Source organism: Grampus griseus (genome assembly GCF_964374135.1).
Source record: "Grampus griseus genome assembly, chromosome: 12".
NCBI classification, from domain to species: domain Eukaryota; kingdom Metazoa; phylum Chordata; class Mammalia; order Artiodactyla; family Delphinidae; genus Grampus; species Grampus griseus.
The window spans coordinates 6,321,593-6,341,840 of record NC_139006.1 but is presented as its reverse complement, the minus strand read 5'-3'; the positions used below and the strand labels follow the sequence as shown (position 1 = coordinate 6,341,840).

The window sequence follows — 20,248 nt, the reverse complement described above, 5'->3', positions numbered from 1 at the left end:
GCAACCTTCCAGAAAAAGAATTCAGAATAATGATAGTGAAGATGATCCAGGACCTCGGAAAAGCAAAGGAGGCAAAGATTGAGAAGATGCAAGAAATGTTTAACAAAGACCTAGAAGAATTAAAGAACAAACAAACAGAGATGAACAATACAATAACTGCAATGAAGAATCAATAGCAGAATAACTGAGGCAGAAGAACGGATAAGTGACCTGGAAGACAGAATGGTGGAATTCACTGCCACCGAACAGAATAAAGAAAAAAGAATGAAAAGAAATGAAGACAGCCTGAGACCTCTGAGACAACATTAAATGCAAAAACATTCTCATTATAGGGGTCCCACAAGGAGAAGAGAGAGAGGAGGGACCCGAGAAAACATTTGAAGAGATTATAGTCGAAAACTTCCCTAACATGGGAAAGGAAATAGCCAACCAAGTCCAGGAAATGCAGAGAGTCCCATACAGGATAAATCCAAGGAGAAACACGCTGAGACACGTAGTAATCAAATTGACAAAAATTAAAGACAAAGAAAAAGTATTGAAAGCAACAAGGGAAAAATGACAAATAACATACAAGGGAACTCCCATAAGGTTAACAGCTGATTTCTCAGCAGAAACTCTACAAGCCAGAAGGGAGTGGCATGATATACTTAAAGTGATGAAGGGAAGAACCTACAACCAAGATTACTCTACCCGGCAAGGATCTCATTCAGACTTGATGGAGAAATCAAAAGCTTTACAGACAAGCAAAAGCTAAGAGAAATCAGCACCACCAAACCAGCTCTACAACAAATGCTAAAGGGACTTCTCTAGGCAGGAAACACAAGAGAAGGAAAAGACCTACAATAAGAAACCCAAAACAATTAAGAAAATGGTCATAGGAACATACATATCGATAACTACCTTAAATGTAAATGGATTAAATGCTCCGACCAAAAGACATAGATAGACTGGCTGAATGGATACAAAAACAAGACCCATATATATGCTGTCTACAAGAGACCCACTTCAGACCTAGGGACACATACAGACTGAAAATGAGGGGATGGAAAAAGATATTTCGTGCAAATAGAAATCAAAAGAAAGCTGCAGTAGCAATACTCATATCAGATAAAATAGACTTAAAATAAAGAATGTTACAAGAGACAAGGAAGGACACTACATAATGATCAAGGGATCAATCCAAGAAGAAGATATAACAATTATAAATACATATGCACCCAATGTAGGAGCACCTCAATACATAGAGAACTGCTAACAGCTATAAAAGAGGAAATCGACAGTCACACAGTAATAGTGGGGGACTTTAACACCTCACTTATACCAATGGACAGATCATCCAGACAGAAAATTAATAAGGAAACACAAGCTTTAAATGACACAATAGACCAAATAAATTTAATTTATATTTATAGGACATTCCATCCAAAAACAGCAGATTACACTTTCTTCTCAAGTGCACATGGAACATTCTCCAGGATAGATCACATCTTGGGTCACAAATCGAGCCTCAGTAAATTTAAGAAAATTGAAATCATATCAAGCATCTTTTCCGACCACAACGCTATGAGATTAGAAATGAATTACAGGGGAAAAAACGTAAAAAACACAAACACATAGAGGCTAAACAATACGTTACTAAATAACCAAGAGATCACTGAAGAAATCAAAGAGGAAATCAGAAAATACCTAGAGACAAATTACAATGAAAACACGATGATCCAAAACCTATGGGATATAGCAAAAGCAGTTCTAAGAGGGAAGTTTATAGCAATACAAGCCTACCTCAAGAAACAAGAAAAATCTCCAATAAACAATCTAACCTTACACCTAAAGGAACTAGAGAAAGAAGAACAAACAAAACCCAAAGTTAGCAGAAGGAAAGAAATCATAAAAATCAGAGCAGAAATAAATGAAATAGAAACAAAGAAAACAATAGCAAAGATCAATAAAACTAAAAGCTGGTTCTTTGAGAAGATAAACAGAATTGATAAACCTTTAGCCAGACTCATCAAGAATAAGAGGGAGAGGACTCAAATCAATAAAACAAGAAATGAAAAAGTAGTTACAACAGACACCGCAGAGATACAAAGCATCCTAAGAGACTACTACCAGCAACTCTATGCCAATAAAATGGACAACCTGGAAGAAATGGACAAATTCTTAGAAAGGTATAACCTTCCAAGACGGAACCAGGAAGAAATAGAAAATATGAACAGACCAATCACAAGTAATGAAATTGAAACTGTAATTAAAAATCTTCCACCAGGGGCTTCCCTGGTGGCACAGTGGTTAAGAATCCGCCTGCCAATGCAGGGGACACGGGTTCGAGCCCTGGTCCAGGAAGATCCCACATGCCGCAGAGCACCTAAGCCTGTGCGCCACAACTACTGAGCCTGAACTCTAGGGCCCATGAGCCACAACTACTGAAGCCCACGCGCCTAGAGCCCATGCTCGGCAACAAGAGAAGACACTGTAATGAGAAGCCTGTGCACTGCAACAAGGAGTAGCCCCTGCTCTCCACAACTAGAGAAAAGCCCCTGCGCAGCAACAAAGACCCAATGCAGCCAAAAATAAATAAATAAAATAAATTTATTAAAAAAAATATGGCTTAAAAAAAATCTTCCAAAAAACAAAAGTCCAGGACCAGATGGCTTCATAGGTGAATTCTATCAAACATTTAGAGAAGAGCTAGCACCCATCCTTCTCAAACACTTCCAAAAAATTGCAGAGGAAGGAACACTCCCAAACTCATTCTACAAGGCCACCACCCTGATACCAAAACCAGACAAAGATACTACAAAAAAAGAAAATTACAGACCAATATCACTGATGAATATAGATGCAAAAATCCTCAACAAAATACTAGCAAACAGAATCCAGCAACACATTAAAAGGATCAAACACCATGATCAAGTGGGATTTTGCCCCAGGGATGCAAGGATTCTTCAATATATGCAAATCAATCAATGTGATACACCATATTAACAAATTGAAGAATAAAAACCATATGATCATCTCAATAGATGCAGAAAAAGCTTTTGACAAAATTCAACACCCATTTATGATAAAAACTCTCCAGAAAGTGGGCATAGAGGGAACCTATCTCAACATAATAAAGGCCATATATGACAGACCCACAGCAAACATCATTCTCAATGGTGAAAAACTGAAAGCATTTCCTTTAACATGAGGAACAAGACAAGGATGTCCACTCTCATCGCTATTATTCAACATAGCTTTGGAAGTCCTAGCCTCGGCAATCAGAGAAGAAAAAGAAATAAAAGGAATACAAATTGGAAAAGAATAAGTAAAACTGTTGCTGTTTGCAGATGACATGATACTATACATACAGAATCCTAAAGATGCCACCAGAAAACTACTACAGCTAATCAATGAATTTGGTAAAGCTGCAGGATATAAAATTAATGCACAGAAATCTCTTGCATTTCTATACACTAATGATGAAAAATCTGAAAGAGAAATTAAGGAAACACTCCCATTTACCATTCCAACGAAAAGAATAAAATACCTAGGAATAAACCTACCTAAGGAGATAAAAGACCTGGACTCAGAAAACTATCAGACACTGATGAAAGAAATCAAAGATGATACAAACAGATGGAGAGATATACCATGTTCTTGGATTGGAAGAATCAATACTGTGAAAATGACTATACTACCCAAAGCAATCTACAGATTCAATGCAATCCCTATCAAATTACCAGTGACATTTTTTACAGAACTAGAACAAAAAATCTTAAAATTTGTATGGAGACACAAAAGACCCCAAATAGCCAAAGCAGTCTTGAGGGAAAAAAATGGAGCTGGAGGAATCAGACTCCCTGACTTCAGACTATACTACAAAGCTACAGTAATCAAGACAATATGGTACTGGCACAAAAACAGAAATATAAATAAATGGAACAGGATAGAAAGCCCAGAGGTGAACCCATGCACCTATGGTCAACTAATCTATGACAAAGGAGGCAAGGATATACAATGGAGAGAAGACAGTCTCTTGCATAAGTGGTGCTGGGAAAACTGGACAGCTACATGTAAAAGAATGAAATTAGAACACTCCCTAACACCATACACAAAAATAAACTCAAAATGGATTAGAGACCTAAATGTAAGACCAGACACTATAAAACTCTTAGAGGAAACCATAGGAAGAACACTCTGACATAAATCACAGCAAGATCTTTTTTGATCCACCTCCTAGAATAATGGCAATAAAAACAAAAATAAACAAATGGGACCTAATGAAACTTAAAAGCTTTTGCACAGCAAAGGATACTACAAACAAGATGAAAACACACCCTCAGAATGGGAGAAAATATTTGCAAATGAATCAACATTGGTAAAGCTGCAGGATATAAAATTAATGCACAGAAATCTCTTGCATTTCTATACACTAATGACAAGGACAAAGGATTAATCTCCAAAATATATAAACAGCACATGCAGTTCAATATTAAAAAAACAAACAACCCAATCAAAAAATGGGCAGAAGACCTAAATAGACATTTCTCCAAAGAAGACATACAGATGGCCAAGAAGCACATGAAAAGCTGCTCAACATCACTAATTATTAGAGAAATGCAAATCAAAACTACAATGAGGTGTCACCTCACACCAGTTAGAATGGGCATCATCAGAAAATCTACAAATGACAAATGCTGGAGAGGGTGTGGAGGAAAGGGAACCCTCTTGCACTGTTGGTGGGAATGTAAATTGATACAGCCACTATGGAGAACAGTATGGATGTTCCTTAAAAAACTAAAAATAGAATTACCATATGACCCAGCAATCCCAGTACTGGGCATATATGCAGAGAAAACCATAATTCAGAAAGACACATGCACCCCAATGTTCATTGCAGCACTCTTGCATTAGCCAGCATATGGAAGCAACCTAAATGCCCATCGACAGACGAATGGATAAAGAAGTTGTGGTACATATATAAAATGGAATATTACTCAGACATAAAAAGGAACGAAATTGAGTCATTTGTTGATACGTGGATGAATCTAGAGACTGTCATACAGAGTGAAGTAAGTCAGAAAGAGAAAAACAAATATCGTATATTAACGCATGTACGTGGAGCCTAGAAAAATGTTGCAGATGAACCCGTTTGCAGGGCAGAAATAGAGACACAGATGTAGAGAACAAATGTGTGGACACCAAGGGGGGAAAGTGGTGGGTGGTGGGTGGTGGTGGTGGGATGAATTGGGAGATTGGGATTGACATATACACGAATATGTGTAAAATAGATTAATAAGAACCTGCTGTATAAAAATAAAATAAAATTCAAAAATTCATAAAAAATAAAAAAAGAAAAAGTCGAGAGAGAGAGAGAGAACAAGGAAGAAGCAACAAGAGTTCCTTTTCTGACCTAGCTTTGGAAGTCACAGACTGTCACATCTTCCACATTCTCTTAGGCAAAGGTCAGTCACTAAGTCAATTCTGCCTCCCATTCCAGGGGAGGGGAATTAGGCTCCTATATATATATATATTTTTTTTTTTTTTGGCCTGTGCCGTGCAGCATGTGGGATCTTAGTTCCCCGACCAGGGATCGAACCCGTGCCCCCTGTAGTGGAAGCGCAGAGCCCTAACCACTGGACTGCCAGGGAATTCCCTAGGCTCCACCTTTTGAAGGGCGGAGGATCACGGAATTCCTGGATATATTTTGAAACCATCATAACAGGCAGTGATAGAGCTGAGGAACCCAACAGGATGGTGAGACAGTGCACAGATTAACAAAAGCAGAAGGACACCAACCCATTTAGGACGAGAGAAAGGAAGGGACGAATTAGGACTGTCAAAGCTCAGGACCCAGGACCACCCAGTGGAATCGGGACCTTCAGAGGAGCTGGAGCCTTGAACATGCAGTCACTAGCGGAGGTGCTTCCCAAAGCAGTGAGGGAGACAAATGCTCTGGCTTCTTCCTTCCTCCGCTCTCTAATCTTCCGCCAGTGCCTGGAACCGGCTGAACCTACCAGGAAGCAGAGTGAAAGGGAGCCTGGGAAACAGATTTCCTTGTGATGCAGAGGTGAGCAGAGAGGTCTGGGATGGGTCTGAGATTAAAGGCCTAGCACGGAGTCCCCCAGAACAGCTTATTTGATTAAGTGTTGATGTTGTGGTCAAACTTGTATTGAATTTTCATTATTTTTTATATCAATATTGTTATTAATAAAGTGACTTAAAAAAATTTTTGGTTGTGTTTTCGTTGCTGCACATGGGCTTTCTCTAGTTGCCGCGAGCAGGGGCTACTCTTCATTGCGGTGCGCAGCCTTCTCATTGCAGTGCCTTCTCTTGTTGCAGAGCACAGGCTCTAGGCGCATGGGCTTCAGTAGTTGTGGCGTGCAGGCTCAGTAGTTGTGGCTTGTGGGCTCTAGAGTACAGTCTCAGTAGTTGTGGCGCATGGGCTTAGTCACTTCGTGGCATGTGGGATCTTCCCAGACCAGGACTTGAACCTGTGTCCCCTGCATTGGCAGGCGGATTCTTAACCAGAGCGCCACCAGGGAAGTCCCTAAAGTGACATTTTAAAACTGAAAATGAGGGACTTTCCTGGTGGGCCAGTGGTTAAGACTCCGTGCTTCCACTGCAGGGGGCACGGGTTCCATCCCTGGTTGGGGAACTAAGATCCCACACGTCGTGTAGCGTGGAAAAAAAAAAACTGAAAAAAGAAAAGAAAAATGGAAGAAAATTCTCCAGTCTCCTTTACTCTTTCCTAATTTTAAAAAAGACTTCTGTGGGACCAGAAGGGAAGGGGAATGTTAATGCCCAGACAGGAGAAAGCTGATTTAGGCTTTCTGTGGAAACAGCCTTTGTTCTTCTCTTTAAAACTTGTCAGCATTGGAGAACTGACTATGCAACTGATACAAATCCCTCATCACTTTCTAACCTGGTTTCCTAGTCTCTGCCACAACAAGCCTCTGATTCCACGAAGAAATAATTTATCTTGTCCACTCTATGTCCATACAAGAATGTGTACGTGAATGTTCATAGCAGCTTTCCTAATAAGAGCCAAAAAGTGGAAACAACCCAATGTCCATCAGTGGGTGAATGGGTAAACAAAATATGGTCTATCCACATAATACAGTATTGTTCTGCCATAGAAAGGAATGGTATACTGACAGAGGCTACAACATGGATGAACCTTGAAAACATTATGCTGGGTGAAAGAAGCTGGTCACAAAAGGCCACATATTGTATGATTTCCTCCCACAGAGACAGAAAGTAGATCAGCCTGGGGTGGGGGGCGGTATGGGGAATGGGGTATGACTGCTAATAAGTCAGCATTTCTTTTTGGGTGATGAAATGTTTTGGAACTAGACTGGTGATGGCTGAACAACTCTGCAGGTGACCTGACAAATCCTGAGAGCCTGTAGTTCTTTGAATTAATTTGTCTTCAGATCCTGAAATATTGTTGAAAGATACTTGATGAGTAATTATGACAAGGGTGCTAAAAAGAAAAACCTGGGCAAAGAAGAAAATATACCATGTAGTTGATAGATTTTATAGTTTTGTGATTAGAGTTACTTTTGTCTCTTTTCCAATTTTTGATAGCACCATTACTTTTATAACATATAAATTTATAGATGACTTCTGGCTGCATCTTTGGTTTGGCCACCACCATGTTTTCAAAAATTGGAGTTGAATGTATTTAGAGACAGCATCTATGCTTCAGTTTGCCACACTCCTCCCTACTCCCTATTGCCTTAAGCTGATGCCATCTCATATAAACTGCCTGATCCCTGAAGGCATTTGGATTTGGGTCCCATGACTTACATAATAAAACCCCCATAATATACAATTCACTGTGGTCCACTGAGATGCTAAGTGTCCACATTTTAAATCCCTGACAAGTGGAGTTAGTATGTTATTTAATCAGTTTGAAAATGAAAATTAACATTTAACATCCAGATAAAAACAGAATTGTTCTTGGTACTTTTCTACAGAGTTGGGTTGCTTGGGAAGTAAAAAATGGCTATATTTGTCAGTTTATTTCACTTTAATAGGAAACCTCTTAAGGTACAAGCAGAAAGAGATTTACTATAGGGAAATAGTGGCTTCTAAATGGACTGGTGAGGCTGGAGAAGCAAGCTCTAGGCTGAGCCTCCCTCCAGTGAAAGGCTGCCAGGATAACATTATGGAACTGACCTGCCAGGAAAAGCAGGGCCTTTTGCAAGGTGGGGAATCAGGGGACCATTACTAGAACTCTGAGTTCAGTAACACATTGTCACAGCCAGGAACCTTCCATCACCCAAACTGCACCTGTTTCTTGACACCTGAGTGGGAAACTGGATACTGGGCCATTACTGCCCCCTATTGCCTGATAGCCTTTGAAGAAATAATCCCTCAAACTTGCACAGCACATTTATGTACATAGCGTCACCGGATCCTCATGATAACTTTACCAGATAAGCAAAGAATGTGGTGGCACATTTTTTATAGATAGGGAAATTAAGGTTCAGAGAGATGATGGAACATAATTAAGGTCACACAGCTATGTGCAACACTGGAGTAACAATCCATATCTCATCTTCAGGCCGGTTCAGTGAACTTGATATGTCAGCTAACATGTCATGAGTGAGGTTTTTTGTGGCCCTATGCTACAGCCTAAGAGCATAGTACAGACATGCCAGGACTAGTGCCTCATGAGTGACACAGACTGGTAAATAACGATAACTCAGTAGGCACAAATCTGCCTTGTAAACACAGCGGAAGTGGTCTAGTATTTGGCAGAAGGAGGTCTGGAGAGGCCATCTGAGTTGGGTTTTGAGGGATGAGTAGGAGTATGCCAGGAGGCAAAGACTGGAAAAAAATTGTCTTAGTAGCTGGCAAGAGCTAAAGGGGTGTCAGCAAGACTTTGGGGAGGTGAGAGACTTCTAATTTTGGAGGATGTAGACAAGGTAAAGTTTTTTTGTTTTTTTGTAGTTGTATTATATACATACAGTAAAATACAGAGCATTACTCTTAAGTATACAGCTTCCTGAGTTTTAAAAAAAGCGTACGTAAACACTCATGTACCCATCATTTAGGTGGCGATATAAAACATTTCCAACATCGCAGTAGGTTTCCTCGTGCCCCTTCCCAGTCTATACCCGTCCCCATCCTTCCCCAGTCGGTTGTTGCGAGGTGAGGAAGGCTAACATAAAATCTCAAGTCCTTGGCTTCAGCCCCATTCCTCCTTCCACTTCTATTGCTGCCTCCAAATCTTTCGCCGTCTTTGTGGATAATCCTAAGAAGGTCGTGCATGGGGCGGAAGAGGTTTCTTGATACTACCGCTTTCTAGTGTGCTTCACGGAAACTTAGGCTGTACGCGAACGGGATAGGGATACGGACTATGGTTTCTGGTCCTTCGGAGCCACCGTCCAGGCTCGGGCAGCGCAGAGCTGCCTTGTCCCTCGGCGGCCGCCGTGCGTCCGTTACGTGGCAGCAACTGGCGCCCACCAATCCACGGCGCCCGCATCAGCCCCCTCGGGTGGCGCAGCCGGAAGGGGCGGAGCTGAGGTGGCGGCGGCTGAGACGACAGCGGTGGCAGCGGTGACGGCGGCTCTGGAGGCCGCAGTCCCGGTCCTGGCTTCGGCCCCAGCCCCACCATGGTGACGCTCGCTGAGCTGCTGGTGCTCCTGGCCGCCCTCCTGGCCACGGCCTCGGGTTACTTCGTCAGCATCGACGCGCATGCCGAGGAGTGCTTCTTCGAGCGGGTCACCTCGGGCACCAAGATGGGCCTCATCTTCGAGGTGGCCGAGGGCGGCTTCCTGGACATCGACGTGGAGGTGCGGGCGCGTTGCCCGCGGCCGAGGCGGGGTCGCGCGGCCGCTCTGGGGTTGTCGGCACCCGGGACCCGCGGGGGGAGCGGGACACGGAGGCCGCTGTCCGAGTACTGGGAGGGGCCCGAGCCGCCACCCGGCGACCCTCTAACGGTCCCTTGCCCCGCGCCCGCCCGGATTCCGGGCTCCGCTCGGGATACGGAGCCGTTGCGTGGTTGCTTTGGATTCTCAGCTTGAACGGCGTGTTCCCCTTGGAACCTCTCGCCGAGCTTTGTCGACCAGGCGCCGCGTGTCAGCTCCGGGCCCAGGAGGCGTTTCACAGTCGCGTTTAGCTAGTGGCAGGTCTCGATGCTTCCCTTCATAGCGCAAATTAAAGTTGAGACGTGGCATGGAAACTTCTGAAAAAGTAAATCGGAAACTATGGAGGAGTGCTAGGCAGGTTCACGTTGTGTTTGCCTTTATTTTTTCACCCGAGTTAACTCGTTCTTACACAAACCTCCGGATACCTCGTTTAGCCATCTCATGACTAGGAGAGTGGAGTTGGATCATGCAGTTTAGAAGTGACTGCAGCGTAGTATCTGGAGAAAACGGAAAATTATTTTAAGAAACTAGCAGTCCCTAAAATTTCTCCTGTGTCTATTTTTAAGTTCAGGGAATGACTCGCCTCTGACTTTCTTTTTAGGAAACCAGATGTAATTACTATTTAAATTCACCTATTAGTATGATTAATTGGGTCTAAGGATTTTCCATCTGACAGTGACCATCAACTGAGTGGGACATAAATCGCACAAAACAAGTGAAGTCCAGAAATAAGGAGATGACGGAAGGAATGACTGTTAAAATTAGCTAAGATCTTAAGACATCAGCTATTTCAGTCTGCACGTTTTACAGGTGGCACGGGCTTCATAAGAGGGACTGACTTGAGCAAGGCCTAACAGTGGGGTAACACACTGGGGTGAGAACATGGGGCTCCCAGTTTCCAACCTAGTCCTTTCCCTTAGGCCTTTAGGCATCTCAGATGAAGCAGATTCCTTTACTGGCAGATCAATCAGGAAAACCTAGATGTGTAGCTTGCTCAAAATTCTTAGTTTTAAAGAGATTTCTTTTTTTCTGGTTTTGATATTAACAGCTACATATTTGCCTGTTTGTTGGTGGTGTTGGGCCACTTGAAGACAAGTGTAAGGTGTGTTTCTGAGGGGTTTACGTTTAAGTTGGACAAATAAGACAAATGTTGTCACATAGACAAATGTAGAGTTGAAAGGTGTTCGGAGAGCCTTGTTTCTTAAATGGGAGAACTGCAGCCCAAAGAGGTTACTGTCAGTAACTGAAGTGGAGCCAACGGCAGGTTACATTTTCTTAGAGAATGTTCTATTGCCAACAGACATCACTTACGATTTTAAATCTTTTGAGCTATCTCACGCGTTTCTCTTCTGCTTCCAGATTACAGGGCCTGATAATAAAGGAATTTATAAAGGAGACCGGGAGTCCAGTGGGAAATACACATTTGCTGCTCACATGGATGGAACATATAAGTTTTGTTTTAGCAATAGGATGTCCACCATGACTCCAAAGATAGTGATGTTCACCATTGATATTGGGGAGGCCCCCAAAGGACAAGACATGGAAACAGAAGGTGAGATGAACATTCAGAAGATTGATAACACATTCTAAGAGTTAATACTAATTCTGTGCATTTTATCCACCTGAGTGGAGTGTTTGATATTTTAGGTTCTCTGACTGTGTTTATGACCAAAAACCTTTTGTGAAATATACTTTTTATTTATCGAAATCTTCTAATTAACAAGAAGAAGTTATTGGAGGTTCATGTTTATATTTTACTTCTTTACAATTGCCATTTCAGGCAGCTTAATCACTTGTGCTCTTTTAAGCATGTAGGTTACATGTGTCTTAGGTTGTTTGTTCTGTTAATTTGCTTATTCTGGTATATACATTTTTAGTTGCTCATTTGTATACATGACTAGTTTAGCTAAACTTTTTGTATGTGTGTGTTTATATCTTACACTTTTCTTCAGGTGGTGGAGATACCTGGGATGGTATGTGGATTGATTTTTGACAGCATCCTGTCTTTCTGCATATTTTTGTTGGCTACTGTCTAATTTCTGCTTTCCTTCTTTCTAACCTCAGTTTGTTAGCATGAGAGTGTTCTTTCTCTTAGTTAAAAAAAAAAACCCTACAGCTAATTTAGAGTTTTAGAGTGGTTGTTTTTTGGTGGTTTTCTGTTTGGTTACAGGAGATACAGGTTAGGTCATTTGAAACTTGTTTAGATGTGAATGCAGTTCTAGGAGCCATGTCTAGATAAGGTGACAAAAGCTTTGTCAGACATATGTTGCAGTTGGATTAATTTTTATTCCTCAACTGACCAGCAGTGAACCCTAAATTGATTCTTCTGGATAAATTGCTTACCAGGAACCAGCATGTAAGGATTTTTTTTTTTTTTTGGGGCACAGTACATTTCAGGATTTTTGGAAACTAGTAGTGGTAGTAGAAGTAGTTTTAATAGTACTTCATAGTATTAATGTGATATCATTTGCCCTAGATAGTGAGCACTTAGTAGAGTATTTACATAAAGAAGGTGAACTGTTTTTAGGTGTTGAAATCTATAATTTAGAGAATCATACTACTAAGAAATTTCTGTGCTTGCTTTCCAGGGTCATTTGCAATTCAGGACTTGGCTAATTCTCAAGGAGAATTAGGAGTTTTAAAGGGCTTTGACTTTGTTCACTTTCTGGAAATTAGTCCTTTCTAAATAGTCAGAAAATGTTGGCTGATGAATGTGAATACTCTTCTTAAACCTTTTAACACGATATTTAAAATTCTCGCTTTTGCTTGTTAATATCAGTGAATGGCAGCTATAAAATCAAGCTTTCCTCTAAAGCAGTGGTTCTCAGGTTAGGATGATTTTTGCCCCCCAGGGGACATTCGGCAGTATCTGGAAACATTTTTGATTCTCATGGCTGGGTTGGTGGTTGTACAATGCATTGGACAGCTTCCCACCACAAAGAATTATGTGGTCCAGAATGTCCATAGTGCTTCTCCTGAGAAACCCTTCTCTAAAGGTTCCACCTAGTGCCTGGGCTTTTCACATGAAGCTAGTGAGGGATCATTTGTGATTCCAGCCCAACTACCTTAAAATGGTAGAGGCTCTTGGTTTCTCTTAAGAAATGTAGGATTATCTGTGGAATTATCTTGGAATTCAAGATGAGGCCCAATCTTGGGCAGTCCTGAAGAAACCCCTCCGATGCAGTCTTCCCTTGTGGTATATTTTTTTCATACCTGTTTGTTCATTGTCATAATACAGCATTACGTAGAAGCATACACTTATTTTTCAGAACTGTTAGTTTACCTTGCTAAAGAGAATACCTGCTTTTAAACCTTGCGTGGCTGAGAGCTTGTTTCTTCACTTGCAGTGCCTGCTGTTTCCCACTGTAGTGAAATTATTGCTTTGACTATAATAGAAGAATGTTGAGTTGGTGTGGATTTTCCTCAGAGCATCTTCATGTTTTTCTCTGCTCAGCTTCATAAAGATTAAAAGTCAGTTTTGATACTACTCCTAAATTAACATTAGAGTTATATGATTTTTTAAGAGTAGATTTTGATTTAGTTTAAATATCATTATTTATAGGATTATTATTAGGGTTTTGTTTATTTTATGTTTTGTGGCACCTCCTCCCCACCCCCCCCCCAGTCTTTTTATTTTCTCCACTATGGTTAGCAGTGAGTTTAGTGAACTTAAGTTAGGAATTCCTTGGAAGACATTTCTTAGGGTTGTAGTCCTTTAGTTAGTAAACGTTGTATAGTATGTTTCCTACTCTGAAAAGGGTTTCTCTACTGGGAATGAACTTGAAAAAATGCGTTGAGAATTAAATTGTCATCAGTGGTCCAAAATGATGTCTGAGCCATTTCTTAAAAATAGATTCTTTTGGGGCTTCCCTGGTGGCACAGTGGTTAAGAATCTGCCTGCCAATGGAGGAGACACGGGTTTGAGCCCTGATCTGGGAAGATCCCACATGCCGTGGAGCAGTTAAGCCCGTGCGCCACAACTACTGAGCCTGTGCTGTAGAGCCCACTAGCCACAACTACTGAGTCCGTGTGCCACGACTGCTGAGGCCTGCGCACCTAGAGCCCGTGCTCCGCAACAGGAGAGGCCACCACAATGAGAAGCCCGTGCACCGCAACGAAGAGTAGCCCCCGTTTGCCGCAACTAGAGAAAGCCCGTGCACAGCAACAAAGACCCAACGCAGCCAAAAATAAAATAAAATAAATAAATTTTAAAAAGTTAAAAGAAAATAGCTTCTTTTGTATGCCTTCTCTGGAGGAATTTTTTGGTTTTTTTTTTTTTTTTTTACTGCTTTTCAGAAAGAGATTGCCAAGTATGAGCTAATCTGTTTTCAAATCCGTTTGTAGCTCACCAGAACAAGCTAGAAGAAATGATTAATGAGCTCGCAGTGGCAATGACAGCTGTAAAGCATGAACAGGAATACATGGAAGTTCGGGAGAGAATACACAGAGCAAGTAAGTTAATGATTTGACTGGGGGCTGTGTCTGGGGGCCGTGAATTGGTGATGGTGTATTACCCAAGAGCTTGCTTGTATTTTCCTCATTTGGAAATTTTGCAAACATAAACATACTAAAATATTGACTTAAAAAAAACATCTATGCAAAGATATTTTTTGAGTATACATGTTTCTTTGTAGAACTTTGTACTAGACTAGTTTATTATTGGGACATTCATTCTGAACCAAACCTTAAGAGTTTAAAAAAATGTATGGTCAGCTAGGGAGTAAGCTAATGGTTTTTGTAAAGCAGAAGGGAAAAACACTGAAAAATGGATATTGCTTTTTTTTTTTTAACTTTTTATTTTATATTGGAGTATAGCCGATTAACAAAGTTGTGATAGTGTCAGGTGCACAGCAAAGCGACTCAGCCATACATATACATGTATCCATTCTCCCCCAGACTCCCCTCCCATCCAGGCTGCCACATAACATTGAACAGAGTTCCCTGTGGTATTGCATTGGTTTTAAATCACACATCTGAAACTTTTGTGCCAGTGTGGTAAATGTTATATGCTGAGACTTAGCTGTTTTTCTAAAACCTAATGTTTAGTCTAGTTAAAATAGAAAGCATTAAACCATGAATAGAGGTACTCACCAGGTGAAGATCAGTTTGGGCTCCCAAGTTTGTAAACTGGGAATTGAGAATGTATTAGTCTTCAGAAACATTGATAATTGGAATCCCATCTTAGGTTGCAAGAGCCTGTTTTAGCCCAGGATGTAGCATTAATTATGTTGGTTTTGCATTTAAAATTAAGAGGTACCATATTGACCCACAGACCAGATGACCATATTTTAGATCCAGGTCCGCACCCATTCAGTATCTTCATCCTCCATGTTGTCCTTGGGGATAGACCTCACTGGGAGCAAGCTCGTCTGTAAATGTAAAGTGGCTTATGTCTGGAATCTTTGTTTTGAAGTTGGGGTAGGGAGTGGAGAGAAGAGCGACTCAAATAGATAAGAACAGGTTGAATTTCTTCAAGATGTGATTTCTGTTCTTCCCGCCCTCTTACATCTATTCTTGCTGCTGATGGAAAGGCCCCTTTAAGACCTAGAGTGCAGACTTCACCTGTCCTTGGGAGAATAATGAGTAAATTTAACAGACTGGAGAAGTGCCTCTGTTCTCCCTTTTTTGGGATGGAATGGGGCCTGAGATGGACCAAGACTTTTATGCATACTCTCTTGCCTCTTCCACCATGATTCCTTCTCCTTGCCTGCACTCTTGATCTCCTCACCCTCTGGAATCCCTACCTTCTCTCCCTTACCTGTTGGTTATTTTGCTCCCAGGTGGGGGCCAGCCCATTCTGGGATGAGAAGGGCAGTGAACAAAGTGTGAGGACTCAGAGTTTTCACTGCTTTGTAGTTTAAGTAGTTCAGGCCAGGTGGCTTTAAGGAAATAGGAGGTTCTTGGGAACACAGCAGCCAGAGGAAGCACCAGTCTTCCAGTCTATGGGGACATCCAACCTTATTCTCTCGTCGTTAATTTGAATGGAGATACTCTTGTATTTGTTTCACAAACAAAATAGAATTTTAGACATTCAGTTTAATTTCACAAATCAAATAGTTCCCACAATGTTGTTTGTTATTTGTACATCTTCCTATAACACTGGCTTCTCAGAGATGGCTCTAATGAGACTTTTTTTTACACTACGGTATTGTAATAGCTCTGTGTTGCTTTTAGATCAGGCTAATGTGTGAATGGCAAGAGAACAGCGTCTTATATACACACATTTTCCTAGATGGTTACTTTCCTATGTTAGTATGCTTCAGTGTGTTCTATTTAAGCTTAAAGATGCATTTTTCTATAAGTGAAGGGAGAGATAAATACTTCTTTTTATGTGGTTGCTTAATATTTTGAAGTGTTTACTCAGCCATTCCCCTTTTAGACAAAAATTTTAAGATGCTAGTCATTCAGTTATGCTAGAAATTGGTTACTAAGTTTGCAGCAGAAATAAACTTCATGCCATGGAATTAGCACTAAAATGTAAGTGTTGGTGGTTTTTAGAGTTCTAGTTAATGTTCTTGGGCATGTGTCTGTTTTTAGTCTGGAAAAAAACCCCACTTTTTTGAATAACTACAAGTTATCTTTCTGGAAACATTTAATTGCTTTTCACTTCTTTTTGAGTGATCATCAGTCCAGTATTTATTGCAATTCTAGTTTATCTTTTAATAAATGGTATACATACATCTAAAAATAGGACAGTTTTTCATCTATATTACTGTATTGCTCATTATTATTGTTTTTAGTATTGGCCATTTGCAGAAAAATCAGAAACTACCCAGTGCTTTTAAAAAGTTAAGGAATTTGATCAGGAAGTTGAAAGAATGTGATATAAATTGAGTGGAATAAAATAATATAGTCACGGCTGTTCCTTTGATGATCAAATTCTTAGCTTAAAAATGGGGTAAATCATGAGACTAGTACAGGTTTGTCTAGTAGTAGCTGCCAGTACTGGTCCATGAAACTGAGAAACCTCACCATCTAGAGCAGATGCTAAGTACTGTACATAGTGCTCAGTAAATATTTATTGGATAAATGCTTAAAGAGAAAGGCACTTAGACTGACACATTTTGACTTGGTAGGTAGTGCTTTTTGGTTAACTCTGTGATCTTGAAATAATCTCTTGATTTTTTTTTTTAAGTCAATTTTCTGATTCAGCAAAAAGGATTGTAATGCAGGGACTTTCTAATGTGTTGGATTGGGTTTTAACCCTAGACTGTGACCTTAGGCAGGTCACTTGTCCTCTCTTTTCTCATGCATAATCAGATTGGGCTTGACTGAACTCCATGAATCTTTAAGGTCTCATCTAGATCTAAAGTTCTCTGCTTCTAAGTTCGTTAAGTTGCTTGGGGACAAAAGACAGAGGTATTTAAGAGTATTGTGAGTGTTGTGTGAAGTATTACTCTCACATGGAGTTAAGAATAGGGGATAATTTATGATGCCTATGCTGTTTTTTTTTTTTTCTTTCTTTCTTTTTGTTAAATTTTGTTTGTTTGTTTGTCCTCAACAGTCAATGACAACACAAACAGCAGAGTGGTCCTTTGGTCCTTCTTTGAAGCTCTTGTTCTAGTTGCCATGACATTGGGACAGATCTACTACCTGAAGAGATTTTTTGAAGTCCGGAGGGTTGTTTAAAAAGCCTTTTCCTGATGATCTGAAACTCATAATTCACTGTTTACCAGACATCTTGGTCATAATAATGTCATTAGTTTCTATGTTTTTATTTTCTAAACTGTACATTCACAGCTTCTGTTTCTTTGTGATTAATAGATATTGGGGGAAAACACTTTTTTAGGAAAGTTACAGTGAAAATTTGACATGTGATTGGCATGATTTCATATTTCAGTTCTTCATATACAGGTCCTTCCAGAACTCAAACACTGTAAGTGGAATTAGGTGTATAGTCCTTATTATATCTTCTTTCCTTTTGTTTTCATAGTAAAATGCAGTTTGTTCAGGATAGTACTTTACTGATAGTACTTTACTAAAAATGACTGCATTCTTGGGATCCCTTATCCTGCAGTTCAAGTCATTAAAGGTTCATTTTGTTGTTGAGTCCTTATCAGAAACAACAATCTGAATCTTGACATGTTCTATCCAGCCTAATGGCAGAGCTCTATGACTAGAGGATGCTACCAGGTTGGTACTTTTATACTTTGTCTGTCTTGTTTTTGCTTTAAAGATAAGACTTAAACCAACAACCTTTTTCCCCTTTAAAGTTTTACTTTGCTTAGAACTCAATCACCTCCACTTAAAATTGTTGACACAAGCAGCTAATAACCATTTTTTGGTTTCTGCCTAACCTTGTAAGAAGTCTCTATTAAAGCCAATTCTCTGGGTGTTGCAGCGAACGGTGGTTCTTTTTCTTTCTATGCTGGCACATCCACTTTCTCTACTCTTGGCACGGAGGAGGTATGCATTCACATAATTGGAAAAATCTGGATTTGTGAAGCCAAAGGGTTAAAAGCCTCTTGGATTTCTTTGCAGTGATATACAGCCACTATTTTATTTTTGATCAGTGGCATTTTGGCCACTGTTTAATTAGTGTACTGAGCATTACTGTCAGTACTAGGGTGTTTGTTTTTGTTTTTCTTGGGTCTTTCTTTTTTTGGCACATGTGAATTTTGTATAAAACGAAATGACTTTCTCTTGGCCTCTGATGATGGGTTTAAAATTAAAGGAGCATCTAGTTTTGGTGTGGGGATGATCCAGGATTATGTTGTGACTGATGTATATTGATTACTTGTACATTTGTTTTGGATCTTTGCAAGGGGAAAACTACAAGTAACGAGTTTTATATAATTAATTTAAATTTGTTACAGGTTTTCATGTTCAGGATAAACAATTTTTCAACCTTGGGTGAAAATACTTGCAACAGTTTAAGGTGACTGTGTTTTACCTTAGGACAACTGTTGCATGCCAATTTGTGTGCGTGTGTGTGTGAAAACACTTCAAAATTGAGTTAAAAGATGTACATTTAAAATTGGTTGTGTATCTAATCTGCCCCAGGTCCAGTAAATAAACAATTCTTTTTAAAAACAGTCTTGGTATTCTGTGTTTTATATATTAACGAGTAATTCACATTTGTTAAATACCAACTTGCTAATCATATTTGAAATGAGACATGTCATGTTTTCTGAGTAATGATGCCTGTTATAAATATGTTACTCTTTATGTCTGTAAACTTGAGGATAGTGAATAGGAACCCAATTTTAGGTTTCCCTGTGTGATTCCTTTGATGGGTTAGTGTTATTAACATCTTAAGTATTTTTTTCATTGGAAAAAAAGTTTGAGTTATTTTCACTCAACCACCTGGTTTGTGGATGTGGGAACTAACTTTAAAAGGGATCAAATGATTTGCCCAAGGCTCCCAGATGAAGAGTGATTGATGGGACCAGAATCTAGATCTCTGCCTTTAGAAATGTTTCCTTTTCCTCTATTACACTAAGGGCCTGCTAGTAATAAAAGAAACTATGGTTTATGCAGCACTGTGTAATGTTCTGGCCTGACGCTAAGCGCTTTACATGGTCTGCCTCATTTATTTCTCAAAACATCTATTACCTTGGGTGCTATTATAATCCTCATTATGGAAATAAGCAGGCTTGGAAAGGGTCCCCAGATCAGAAAATTAGTAAGTAGACCCCAAAATGAAAATGCAGCTATGCGTTTTCCTTCTGTCTTTGCTTTCAGACCTGTTTGGAAGTCCTATTTTATAAAACAGTTGTCAAAGGCGTTTTGAGGATGTGATGATGGCATTAAAGTGAAAATGTTGCCTTAGGCTTTACTCTTTCACTTTCTAGTTTGAAATGACTGGAGTTTGCATAAGTACTGTCGCCATTTATTCATTCCTAAAATATTTGGATGACTGCTGTGTGTAACCAGTTGTAGGCACTGAGATAAATAGAACAGAAAAATTCCCATTATCCTAGGATTTACCTTTTAGAAATTATATGGCATATTAATGATAAATGATATGGCGGAAAAATAAAGCAGGGTAAGTGGATTAGGAAGGCATCACTGAAATGATATTTGAAAAGTCCTGATGAATGTAAGGGAGCAAGCCAAGCTAAAGGTATGGGCCCAGCTCATAATAGCTGGTCAGTAAAAGCTTGCTGAATGAATGTACACGTGCACGAGTCAATCCAGTGGTGAACACAGGAATAAGCTGCAGTGTTCCTGTTTAGGTCTCTGACCTCACTTCCTCGGAAGTAAACCAACATTAATTGTGTAGTAGGCAGTGGATCCCCACCATGACCCTGTTTTGCATATTTGGGGCTCCCGGGCTGGGGTACATTTCTGTCAACTCCCTCCAGACCTACTGTCCTTTGGCCAGGACGCGGTGTTGTGCAGCCACCTGCTTCCGACTGGCAGGGAAAGTGTGAGAGCCGGGG

At 40.2% G+C, this 20,248-nt stretch overlaps 1 protein-coding gene across 2 annotated transcripts; it reads left to right on the top strand.

Annotated features, from left to right (window-relative positions):
• The first annotated feature begins 9,519 nt into the window (after positions 1 to 9,519).
• TMED2 (transmembrane p24 trafficking protein 2) lies at positions 9,520 to 18,898 on the top strand. 2 transcript variants are annotated; one of them, XM_082668020.1, is made up of 5 exons: positions 9,520 to 9,788; positions 11,223 to 11,415; positions 11,816 to 11,836; positions 14,208 to 14,315; positions 17,368 to 18,898. In XM_082668020.1, the coding sequence occupies exons 1-5, from the start codon at positions 9,609 to 9,611 to the stop codon at positions 17,490 to 17,492; spliced, it is 627 nt and encodes a 208-aa protein (XP_082524146.1). In that variant the 5' UTR covers positions 9,520 to 9,608; the 3' UTR covers positions 17,493 to 18,898. The 2 variants fall into 2 exon arrangements, with proteins under 2 accessions (XP_082524146.1, XP_082524147.1); XM_082668021.1 differs by lacking the exon at positions 11,816 to 11,836.
• Positions 18,899 to 20,248: the final 1,350 nt, after the last annotated feature.

Excerpts from the sequence above, each read along its gene's own strand:
- TMED2 (XM_082668020.1), top strand. The coding sequence starts at position 9,609 with ATGGTGACGCTCGCTGAGCTGCTGGTGCTCCTGGCCGCCCTCCTGGCC. Across the intron at positions 11,416-11,815 it reads ACAAGACATGGAAACAGAAG|GTGGTGGAGATACCTGGGAT; the intron begins GTGAGATGAACA and ends ACTTTTCTTCAG. Across the intron at positions 14,316-17,367 it reads GGAGAGAATACACAGAGCAA|TCAATGACAACACAAACAGC; the intron begins GTAAGTTAATGA and ends TGTCCTCAACAG.